The sequence below is a fragment of the Salvia miltiorrhiza genome, chromosome 8 (assembly GCF_028751815.1).
Source record: "Salvia miltiorrhiza cultivar Shanhuang (shh) chromosome 8, IMPLAD_Smil_shh, whole genome shotgun sequence".
NCBI classification, from domain to species: Eukaryota; Viridiplantae; Streptophyta; class Magnoliopsida; order Lamiales; family Lamiaceae; genus Salvia; species Salvia miltiorrhiza.
The window spans coordinates 57,587,917-57,600,852 of record NC_080394.1 but is presented as its reverse complement, the minus strand read 5'-3'; the positions used below and the strand labels follow the sequence as shown (position 1 = coordinate 57,600,852).

Below are 12,936 nucleotides of genomic sequence, written 5' to 3'. Positions count from 1 at the left end.
TATAATTCCTAGTTAAAGGGATTATTCTATTGTTTTTCAGAGATGAGAATGGTGATAAATAAGAAATATTATTATTCGACTTATTGCTCGACTAATTGAAGTGACGGATGTTATTTAATTATTTATCTTTGAGCTTTCTTATTTTAATAAGTGATGATTTATTATTAAAGCATAAATATTAGATTTATTATTATTTCTTAATTATTGAGATTATTTTTCAAATTATTCAAGTGAGGTTTTATATTATTAAGTTATGAAAGGAAATGTTAGAATTATTTTGTGAGTTAGTTAAGGTGTAGAATTTTAAACCCACACATACTCATATTTTATTTTGTATGTGATGTGTGGCTCGATAGTTATAAGAAGAGTTTGTTCCTAAAGTGCTTGATTGAAGGTTATATAGTGCTATTTCTATAATAGCAATTTTATAGATTTTAATAATAGGTGTATTTTATTGGATAAGTATAGTGGACTTTATGAATTATTATAAGGAAAGACAACCTTCCTTTTCTCCCTTCTTCTACCAAGGTGCCGTATCCCTCTTCTTTTCCTCAACCTCCATGTTTGTCGATCCAAGCTCCAAGAATCACTCCAAAAAAATCACACCTATATTCATCCAGAAACGTATATTAAGGTGAGAAATCTTGGATTAAGTCTTATTGATAGTTGAATAGAAGAAATTCTCCTATCTCTTCTTCTTGCTATTTCGAGAAATAGGCTGTTGTGGAAGAAAACGATTTTGCCTCTTGTATCATGTTGATTACTACATGTTTCAAGTTAGTAATTGTTTAGAATTAAGTTAAGCTAAAGCATGCTAATGTGTTCCTATAGCTGTTATTTGAGGAAAATATGAGTGATATGTCAATGAGCATTGCTGTCAGATTTCGGGTTGGACAGAACAGTATGTTTCGGGGTACTTTTGATGATGTTTTCGTAGTCCAAATAACTTGAAATTTTTACTGTAATAACTTCATCATGTGTAGTCGTTCTCTGCAAAATTTCAGCTAAATCCGAGACCATTAGATATGCTAAATTATTTTCTGAAATGTACTGCGCGAAGCAGCGAAGTTCAGTGGTAGATTCTGCCTTTTGTGATATAACTTCTCATACACTTGATGTATTGTATTTTTGTAACTTTATAATAAAAATAGACTCGAGAGATTTCTAAAAATGTAAAGTTTGTATTTTTCTTTAAAGAGGATGATTTTATATGATATTTCAAAGTTGAGATTCATATATGATTACATATTTGAGATTTCCTACTTGAGCAAGTTATTAATAGAACTGTGCTAAGTGATTGATGTTTAGTTATTAATTGTAAGCTAATCTATATAGAATGGATTAGTTTACTCTTAAGCTTTTCTCAAGTTGAGATATCCCAAGAGATGTGATGTTACTATTTGCTTTTAGTTAACTCCATATAAGTAGAATACTCAGATTAGAGGATGCAACTTTCAAGTGATAGAAGTTTCATTCAAGATTTACTTTCTATTTCCTTACTTATTATTCAATCTTACTTGGGAACCTCATTATAATGAAGGTTTGAGTGGCAGTGTAGAGTGAACAAGCAAAGACTTCTATTTCATTAAGCGTATCAGGTGGGCATTACTTTTACTATACGTATATAGAGATCCCCTGCGTGTCGTAGGCCTCTTATACGAATGAATGCATGAGATGATCTAACTGTTAATTTCAGTTTCATATATATATCAAATGAGTTTAAATGTTACGTTCAAGCAAGTTATTTCATGACAAAATCTTTGAGTTAAAGTTATTTCAAGTATTGTCTTGCCATAAAATGTTTAAATTTTAGTATGATATCTATCTGCTTTGGCTTTGCCAATGATGCAATCGAATTCGGGTCTTGAGCAGTTGATAGCTATCCTGCCAGGGCTAGTGTACACCAGTGACCGTGAGTCATCTAGCGGGTTGGCCGGTCAAGTGTTCGTGAGAGGTGGCCACCTCTCCGGCACAAAGTTCCAGATATGATAGATTACAAGAGAACTTAGTCTGCAGACGAACTTTAAGAATCACAAATGAATTTAGTAAGCTTGGGCCTTTTTAGCGAAAAACTCCCTTGCTGTACTGTTTATGATGGCATGACAATTTACAGTTTTGAAGCATGTATTTTTATACTTAGGCATACGTGCCCACTGAGTACTTTTGTACTCAGCCCTGCATATGTTTTCTAAATGTGCAGGTTGAGCTAATGTGGTGATGGTGCTGCAATGAGCGGAGTCTCCAGGGTTGTTAATAAATAGTTAACCTGTCTAAAATATGTCTTCATACATATGTCTAGCTACTTTCCGCTGCAAGATGTTGTTGATGTTATAGTATGTTATGTCATACTTTGAGTCTTAATAGAATGGTTTCATATGATGTATAACTTGATTAATGATATTAATTAAGTTTTATGCTGTTTTTCATAGACTGTTTTCAATTGAGTATTAATGAATAAAAATGACGAGTTTTATTAAGATGAGTAAGTTTTACAGCTATAAATGGCGCCCCTTTTCTTCCCCTTCTTCTTTAACCCTATCCCTAGTCGTGGATCACTCGGCCTAACTATCCCTAGTTAGGGCGGGCTGCGACAACACGCCTCGTCTAACCTCCCCACTTCACACAGACCGTGGACAAGGATCGTATACGTCACGCTGTTAACGCCACAACCCCCCTCTCCCGACATTACAGCAAACACCTTGAAGGCTTCATCAACTTCACGAGCTCTGCAATGACCCAAGACTAGAGACGTGTAGAGGCGAACATCCAACGCGAATCCGAGCTTCACAACTGTGGAAACAAACATTTCAGCAGCAAGCACAAACCCATTCTTACACAGAGCATTCACAAGCGCCCTATAATCAATTTCGCCCGCAACAAAACCGTCTCCCAACATTCTATTGAACACCGAAAACGCGATCAAACCTAAGTCTAATTTAGCCAAACGCATCAAGAGCACACTATAACAAGGATAATTAATCCGAAACCCTAGATTTTCCCGCATTTCCTCAATAGCGTGAATTAGCTTTAACAGATCATCTTGAGAAGTGCAGCACTCTTTAATCAAAAAAATCAGCACCTTATGCGAAACCCCCCACAAATTATCCGACGCCATCGTTTTCAGAAGTTGAATTCTGCTGTCTAAATCGTAGCAATACGTCGATTTTTGGCATACCCATTTGAGGAAAGTGAGGCAGAGTGGGATATCTCCGCTGTGGGCGGCTATGACTCTGGAAACCGAGTGCGGGCTCAAGTGAGAAGCTAGGGTTTCTAAGCGAGCGCTCTTCTCCCAATTGGGCTTCTTGATCAGGGCTGAGACGTCGGAAACGGCGTCGTTAGATGAAAATGGGCGAGCCGCTGCAGCTGCGCAAAGCGGCGCGAGCGACTGAAGGGCGCGGAAATGGGGTTTATGCGAGAGGGGTTGAGCTCTGAAAGCGCGAAGCAACATGCATGAGCAGTGAAGTGTGTGTAGTGTGTTTTCTTGCGAGGAGCAGTGTGTGCTGTGTGTGGGTGGCGAAGAAGAAGAAGAGAAAAGAGAAAATAGGCGTCGAATGAAATTTCCTCTACCGTAAATTTATGTGACATTAAAAAAATATTTTTACATCCTCTCAAATAAAAAAAAAATTAAAAAATACATGGAGTATTGAGTCATTTGTTTCAAATTTATTTTGCTTATCCAAAAGAATCATCTAAAGAGTATGTATTTGCATAATTTTCAATAAGTTACCACTAATTTAATCTAATCCCAACCTCCCCACGTACACTGGATAGTAGGGTAGAGTTAACATAGAAACCCCTCTTAAGATGAAAACTAGGAACTAATTTAAAGCCATTGATTTAAATAAAATAGATGACTGAGATTAAACTACAGATGCACAATTTCGATTGCATAGACGCACAATTTCGATTTGTTTGAGTATTTTGCATTGTTAGTTTCAATTGCATAAATTGCATATTTTTTAAGTGCACAGTAAAATATAATATAATAGATGTACAGTTTCTTTTGTTGACTAAATCCTAACTATTAGATCTAATATTTAAAAGGTCAAGATTAGGTTCCTAGTTCTCATTTTAACAGAGGTTTTTATTAAAACCTCTTCCCTTCATAGTATATTTTATTTTTGAGTTACCGACCTACACTGCATTTACTCCCCCAATTTTCGACCGGTTTAGCTGTTATAATTACCTATCTCTATACATAAAACAAGAGTAAAATTTTGAAGTAGCCAAAATGAAGCATAAAACACAATTTATGGCCACACATTGAAAAAACACAAATTTTGGCCATTTTTATTGATTTGGACGTTTTTACCCTTAATGAGGCGGACCGGGTAGAATCAGGCACGCGGGTCGCGTGCCAGGTCGGGTTAGGCACTTATGGCACTATTAGTGCCATAAGTGCCAAGATTTTACTTTGATTTTATTTTGGATTTTCGTTGGCACTTATGGTACTATTAGTGCCATAAGTGCCAACGAAAATCCAAAATAAAACCAAGTAAAATAGTCATTTTGGCACTTATGGCACTATTAGTGCCATAAGTGCCAACAGAAATTCAAAATAAAACTACGTAAAATGGTCATTTGGGCACTTATGGCACTAATAGTGCCATAAGTGCCATACGTGCAGCACAAATACAGAAACAACAACAATAACATCATTTAAACCATAAATGAAACATCTAAACCCTAAATGGATAATCTAAATCCTAAATGGAACATCTAAACCCCAAATGGATAATCTAAACCCTAAATGGAATATCTAAACCCTAGGGGGAAGTGTGCACTTATGGTGCCATACGTGCAGCACACAGATCAGATCAGATCAGATCTGCCATGGCTGAAATCGAAGGAGGCGGAGATCAGATCTGCCGATGGAGGAGGCGGCACAACGATCAGATCAGATCCACCGCCGTCGTCTCATCAGACCAGATCTGCCGTCGCCGCCTCATCCTCCGACGAATTTTGCCCAGGCGGCGCGCTGGAGAGAGAGAGAGAGGGAGATGAGAAAGAGAGAGGAGAGAGCGGCAGCCGCTGGAGAGAGAGAGAGGGAGGATCTCCTCCACCACCGCCGCGAGAGCTCTGACGAATTCTCCAAGCTCGGCGCCGCTGCCGCGCAGCCGCTGGAGAGAGAGAGAGAGATGAGAGAGAGAGGAGCTGCTGGAGAGAAAGAGAAGGAGATGAGAAAGAGAGAGGAAAGAGAAAGAAGAGTAGAATAGTCATGACATATAAAAAATGGCCAAAATTTATGTTTTTTCAAATAGTGGACAAAATTTGATGTTGTATGTTGAATAGGGCCATTCGGCCCTATTATTTCTATAAAACAATATGTGTAATAGCTCGAAGCATAAGCGATAGATTAAAAAATGAACTGTCGATGAAGCTTATAACATTAATGTGAATTTAAGTATTCAAATTTCAACGTAAGGAGTCTTTATTTCGCAGCATAAAATGTGAGGATCAGAAGTGAATAGCAAAATACTAATACAAGCAATTAGAGAGTGGAAAAAGGAGATATGAACAAAAGAATCCCTTTGCGAGGGCGTCATTTATTAGAAAGATTACAATTATCTATTTGCATAATTTTCAATAATTTTGATATTAAATTATCACATACTAATTTCGGTTTTTCTTTTTAGACGGGGGAGCAGCGGCCGGCGATGGTGGTGCTAGCGGTGGGAGCAGAGGCAGCGGACAACAGCGCAGCCAAGGGTTTCTTCTAATTTCATTTTTTTTTATTCAGCGGTACTGATTTAAGGGAGACGGTTTAATGGAGAAGCAAATGTTTTCAAAGAATAGAGAAGCAATCTCGGCGTAAATAATTAAGATTAAATTTTGCATCCAGATTTTTGATGAATATATCGGTAATTATGTTGAACGTATCCAGATTTCGAACACCAAACGTTCAAAACATTATTGTCTTCTTTCTTGTAAAAACTAATCTTATATATATATATATATATATATATATATATAGGGGCGCGCTCCAGTGAGACCCCCTATTGTTCGTGTAGCATGAGTACAATGAATAAGACATATAATACTAATGAACAAAACGTATATCTAATGAACAAGATGTATATACTGATGAAAAATAAAATTTAAAAAATTCGTAATGAATAAGACATATATACAGATGAACAGGGCCGTATATACTGATGAACAACGCAGTATATACTGATGAATAACAAAATTTAAAATATTTTGTTCCCTCCAGGATTCGAACCCTGCGAAAAAAAATCACCCTCCAGATACAATATCAGCCATAGGATTGATGAAATAAACGCACCAGATCGTGCCCTAGATCTCACTAAAAATAGGGGGTCTCATTGGAGCGGCCCCCTATATATATATATATATATATATATATAGGGTTAGGCTAAAATAAGAACTAGAGTTAGGATATAAATTAAGAACCAATCTAAACCAATGGATCTTTGCAAATCAACGGCCAGATCTCCACTCATTTGATTCATATAACTGACGATTTTTTCACTAATAGGATACAATGGTAATTTCAAGTTTTAAGTAATTATCATGGCCTAAATTAAGGGGATCGTGTATCACATTTTTAGTTGAAGATTTGATAATCTTTATATCGTCGCCCGCCTCGCGGCTCTCTCGATCTTCGCCGGCGGCGACGAAGCCCTAGTAAACCGCCTAACCCCTGTGTTGAATTGCTTGGGCAGAGTGTACTACATGGGCGGCGCGGGGAAGGGGCAATTCTGCAAATTAGCGAACCAGGTGACCATCGCCTCAACAATGGTGGGACTGTGCGAGGGATTGATCTACGCGCATAAGGCCGGTCTGGATTTAGATAGCTATTTGAGCGCAATTTCGACCGGCGCGGCCGGCTCGAAATCGTTGGATTTGTACGGCGGCAGAATATTGAAGAGGGATTTGGAGGCAGGATTTTACGTGAATCACTTCGTCAAGGATTTGGGGATTTGCTTGAGGGAATGCAGAACATGGGATTGGCGCTGCCTGGGCTGGCATTGGTAACTATGAGGATGTTGGTTGCACAAGCAATGATTTCAAGAACTTGTACACGATGAATAAAAAGTTTAACTTCAAATCTTACACATGCCGTGATGAAAAATTCATCGCATGAATATTCACGTTGTTACAATTAATATGTATTAATATTCACGTTGTTATGCAGATTATTCATGCGTACGCATTAAAATATTCGCGCCATACTTATACTCGCAATATGACACATCTGTATAATGTGCTAAGTCAAAATATTCATGCGTAATTACAATATATTCACACACCTTCTCAATGTGTTATAGACGATTACAATATATTCACACACCTTCTCAAAGTTTAACTTCAAATCTTACACATGCCGTGATGAAAAATTCATCGCATGAATATTCACGTTGTTACAATTAATATGTATTAATATTCACGTTGTTATGCAGATTATTCATGCGTACGCATTAAAATATTCGCGCCATACTTATACTCGCAATATGACACATCTGTATAATGTGCTAAGCCAAAATATTCATGCGTAATTACAATATATTCGTACACCTAACTAGTCGAAAACAGTGGATTCGAGTGTCTGATGCACGTTCCTTCCTCTGAAAGTTTAAGTAATATGTATCAGTTCATATGGGAATAAAAGAAGATTTAGGTGAATGCATTTAAACAATAGCAATGATTATCCAGTTCCCAACTGTATTGTAGATTTAATCGATTTTTTTTCTAAATATCAAGATACAATTCACGCATTAAAGTTGGGTTAATCAATCAAAATCGAATCTTTAATTTGGTAGGTATCCAGACACCAAAATCGGAAGAGTTATGATGGTGATATGGAAAGTCAACAGTCAATATCGATTTTACCCCTTCGTCCATTTGAGTGTGAATTAGTTGGCATAATCAATAGAATTATACAATGAATCTTAAATTAAATCACAGCCGTATAATCCACTCAAATCTACCGTCATTAAAGGTTCTTAATATATATGCTAAGGGTGGTTTGTTGAATAACTGCACCCTATATATATCTATATATATATATATATATATATATATATATATATATATATATATATATATATATATATATATATATATATATATGGGCGGTTATTCAATAAACCACCCTTATTTTAAGAATTACGAACCAACAAAAATGCATGAAAATTCATGTATAACACGGCATGAATAAACTGTATAAAGGCATGAATTGCAAAAAATAATTTTTTGCTACCTTTGGGATTCGAACTTAGGACCATGAATTTATCTAACACGGTGATGAATCAATCGTAGATCTTGATGATCTAAGGGCTGAAAATGGTTCCTAATTTATATTTTAAGAATCGTTCTTATTTTAGCCTTCCCCTATATATATATATATATAGGAATTGGTTCAATTGAGATTTATATATATTTTGAGATTTTGAGATAAATGAACATATAAGTACATTTTGATGAACTTGTCAATTAATTTTTATGAACGCGCGTTGGTCTGGGGTTCAATCCCTACAAGTGGCGTGTTTTTTAAATAAATTAAATAGATTCATATGTTCATCAGTTATATTGGTTATGTTCAAAGAATTTATTGATATGTTCATTTATCTCAAAATCTCAAAATATTTAAAATCTCAATATAAGCTAACCCTATATATATATATATATATATATATATATATATATATATATATATATATATAATTTGGGGGGCTCTAGCCCCCGGCTAGGCTCCTGCATATGAATGGAAATTCTTTGTCCCACTATTTTGTGTGTACCACTCTTAATTTATTATAATTTTTAATTATATTTTCTTCAATTTTAATTTATTATACTTTAATATTATAAAAAGATAATTACCAAGAATTCACACATCCAATTAGGGTTTATAATTATTTGAATTAACAATTAATTATTTGGGTTCATTAATTCAAAGTTTGGGTATATAATTTTTTAAAATTTCAATTTTGATAAATATTAATTATAGTTCATAATATAATACTCCCTCCGTCCCCAAAATAAGTTCCTCTTTGGGGACGACACGAGTTTTAAGGAAAATGGTAAATTGTATTGATAGTGGAAAAAAATATGTTATAATTAGTATTGGGAGTGATGAAAAGGTGAAAAAGTATTATAATTAGTATTGAGAGTGGTGAAAAAGTGAAAAGTAAGAATAAATAAAATATTATTAGTGGTGGGGTAGTTGTCCAAAAATAGAAAGAAAGAAAGAGGAACTTATTTGGGGGACGTCCCAAAATAGACAAAGAGGAACTTATTTCAGGGACGGAGGGAGTAATATTTTTTATTTTTATAAAAAACAATTCTAAAATAAATAAATTAAGAGTGATACACGGTGGTACACACAAAATAGTGGGACAAAAGATCCCATCTGCCAGTAGGGACGGATCTAAGAATTTAATTAGGACCGGGCGAGATTTCATCGAAAGTTTTAATGAATTTTTAGTAAAGAAAATAGACCGGGCGACCGCCGAGATTTCATCAAAATATATACATATATATAGGTAATAAAAAAAAATTGATCGGGCGACTGTCGAGGCTGCCCGGCCTCTAGATCCGTCTCTGTCTGCCAGCACATACGTCGGTCAATATTCAATAATGGGCTTTTCGAAATGGGAAAACGTGTATTAGAGTGTCTAGAAAATCAAGTTGTGGAATAACTTGTAGTTTGGGTTGGAAAATGAATTTTATGTGATGGTGCTGTAATAACTAGTCACTACCCGAGTAGACTTCTAAGTTCAAGTCTATTCAATTATTAATAAACTCCACCTAAGTATAAGAATATGGAGTATGAAAGAAGAAGGAATCATATCCTCACAAATAATAAAAATGATGGGTTTTGGGATAAGTAGTCGCATTTTGATCATGGCCATAGTGTTGATGAAAGCAGCAGAAGCAAGCATGAGCAGAGAGATGCAGGCATTGATGAATTTTGGGTGGCCTCACAACTCCACAACTCATCACTGCAATTGGACTGGCATTACTTGTGATGATGCTGCTCATGTTGCGGCGATGAGCCTCCAAGTTTGCTCTTATACTACTCTTCTTAGTTTAAACCATTTTGATGTGTTTGCTTTTCCACATCTCACTAGAATTCATCTCACCTCATATTGTCTCAAAGGAACCATTCCGCCTGAGATAGGAAGCTTATCCAAACTAGCTCATCTCAATTTGTCATACAATGAACTCAACACTCATCTGCCTCTCTCACTTGCAAATCTCACTAACTTACATGTGCTTGACCTTTCTTATAACAGCATTGTCGGTGTCATTCCGCCTGAGATAGGAAGTTTATCCAAACTAACTTATCTCAATTTGTGTCACAATCCTCTAAATGGTGAATTGCCTGTGTCACTTGCAAATCTCACTGAATTGCAGATACTTGACATTTCTCATAGTCGTCGGAGTTATGACATAAATGGCATTTATGGTGTCATTCCGCCTGAGATAGGAAGCTTATCCAAACTAACTCATCTCGATTTGTCAGTCAATAGACTCTACGGTGATCTGCCTCTCTCACTTTCAAATCTCACTAACTTACAGTTGCTTGACATTTCTGAAAACAACATTTCCAGTGCCATTCCGTCGGGAATAGGTTACCTCCAGCAATTGATTGTTCTTGATTTGAGCTACAACAGCATCAGTGGCTCTCTGCCCTCAACTATGATCCAATTAACAAGATTGGAATTCTTGAAATTGGACTTCAATAAGTTGGTAGGTGTTTTTGAGGCAGGACTACAAATGCTTCCTTCAATTAAAGCAATAGGCCTCAGTTGGAATACAATCGAAGGAAGGATACCTTTTGAGTTTGGAGATGCTGCTAATGCACAGTTCTTGAATATCGATCTGTCTCATAACCATCTTTGTGGTAGAGTTCCCGAATCTCTTTCGCATTTGGATCGAATCGATCTGTCCTACAATCGTTTAGAAGGTCGAATTCCACTAGACATCTGGCGTAAATTTCCAGAGGAATCGTTCTTCGGAAATTCAGAGTTGCATCCTCCAAATGAAGCCAAATATCCTCGAAATGCTGTTATTGCTGTCGTGACAGTATTTGGATGTGTGTTTTTGTTTTCATCAGGTTTGATTCTAACCTTTTACTTAAGAAGGAAAGCAGCCTCTGCAGCCACACCTCATGATGACCAGAGACATGGAGACATATTCAAGATATGGAACTTCGATGGAAACATCGCCCATCAAGACATCATCCAAGCAACAGCAGACTTCGATTTCGGGTACTGCATTGGAACTGGAGCTTACGGGAGCGTCTACAGAGCTCAACTGCCAACTGGAAGAGTCGTTGCTGTTAAAAAGCTTCACAGATTCGAAGGAGAGAATCCTAGTTACGACATGTGTTTCAGGAATGAGGCAAGGGTGCTCTCTGAGATACGCCATCGCCATATTGTCAGGCTTTTCGGTTATTGCCTGCACAAGCGGAGCATGTTCCTCATCTACGACTACATGGAAAGAGGAAGCCTGTTTAGTGTGTTGAAGGACGAGAGCGAAGCCGTGGAGTTAGATTGGAAGAAGAGGGTGAATGTGGTGAAGGGCATTGCAAATGCACTATCTTACATGCATCACGATTGCACGCCGCCAATTCTGCATAGAGACATTTCGAGCAGCAACATACTGTTGGATTCGGAGTTTGAAGGTTGTTTATCTGATTTTGGAACAGCTAGATTGTTGGATCCAGACTCATCCAATCAGACTCTACTAGTCGGAACTCGCGGCTATATCGCACCAGGTATCCATAAACACAGCTTGGATGAATTAATACACATTTTCCCCCCATCAATTTTCATAATAGATATGTTTGCTGCTTGCAGAACTAGCCTTTACCATGGTGGTTACAGAGAAATGCGATGTGTACAGCTTCGGAGTTTTGGCACTGGAAATCGTGTGTGGGGACCACCCAGGGGATTTCGTATACTCCGTGACCACGATGAAGGGATCATCCTCATCCGCACCGTTTGCTCGAAACTTGATGGTGCAACAACTCCTGGACAAGAGACTAGCATCTCCAGATGAAGATGTAAGAGTGTCCAGGGAAATTGTTGGAGTGGTGAAAATAGCTCTCAAATGCGTAAGTTCTGATCCGAAATCGCGGCCGTCTATGAAGGAGGTGTCTCAGGAACTCGCTGCGAACCCGCCACGCTTGTCGATGCCCTTTCGCTCCATATCAGTGCTGCAGCTGATGCATTCAGATTGAGCTCACAGCTGCTTTTTTTAACTAATAATTAGCTTAAAGATAGATGTTGAAGTACTTATGTTAAGGGTGACCTCAACTGAACTGGATCAAAATATTGAAAACTTGTTAACACTGAACGGGTACATAAGTCTATCTTTGAGTTGGATGTTTTTCTTGTAATGCTCGTGGAAGGCTTCTTGCCTTTGTCTTCAACTTTTCTCCATTGTCCTTGTTTACTTTTTAGGTTCTGGATTTGAGTTTTGAATGACTTCAAAGGACCTGGTTTTGAGCCACTTGAGAATTGCAACTTTATCTTGCTGGAAATCAGATCACATCCTCTAGAAATTGTTTGGGCTTGCGCTTTTTTCACGTACTAGCAGAAAGAACGTACGTGGTCCGCGTAATTAATGTTATTTTATTTGATTATTTATTATTTAAAAAAAATCTATTAATTCATTACTTTTATTAGATAATTTATTGGATGGATATATTTATTTATAAGCCTTATCAATAGCTATAGAAATATATCACATAGATTTAGTGTAATATCTAATGAATTAATATATTCGTATAAATATATAATATGTAAAATAATTTTAAAATAAAATATATAATAGGGGTAAAATAGGCAACCCACATGTTGTGCCTTAAAATGCCTTAGGTGAACGTACGTTGTACGTGTAATTAATGTTATTTTATTTGATAATCTATTATTTTAGAAAATCTATTAATTCATTACTTTTATT

General features: G+C 36.7%; 1 protein-coding gene and 1 long non-coding RNA gene across 2 annotated transcripts; both read left to right on the top strand.

Moving 5' to 3' along the window:
• The first annotated feature begins 475 nt into the window (after window positions 1–475).
• LOC130999496 (uncharacterized) lies at window positions 476–2,426 on the top strand. The gene is made up of 3 exons (XR_009093528.1): window positions 476–634; window positions 1,541–1,598; window positions 2,201–2,426. It is a non-coding gene; the product is annotated as an uncharacterized LOC130999496 (long non-coding RNA).
• A 7,317-nt stretch (window positions 2,427–9,743) lies between these two features.
• Window positions 9,744–12,268, top strand: LOC130999490 (MDIS1-interacting receptor like kinase 2-like). The gene is made up of 2 exons (XM_057925030.1): window positions 9,744–11,746; window positions 11,829–12,268. Exons 1-2 carry the CDS (start codon window positions 9,793–9,795, stop codon window positions 12,209–12,211), a joined length of 2,337 nt encoding a protein of 778 aa, XP_057781013.1. The 5' UTR covers window positions 9,744–9,792; the 3' UTR covers window positions 12,212–12,268.
• The last annotated feature ends 668 nt before the right edge of the window (window positions 12,269–12,936 follow it).

Bases quoted from the DNA above. Each gene is read 5' to 3' on its own strand.
- LOC130999490 (XM_057925030.1), top strand. From the start codon at position 9,793: ATGAAAGAAGAAGGAATCATATCCTCACAAATAATAAAAATGATGGGT. The intron at 11,747-11,828 runs GTATCCATAAAC...TGCTGCTTGCAG, and splicing joins TCGCGGCTATATCGCACCAG to AACTAGCCTTTACCATGGTG.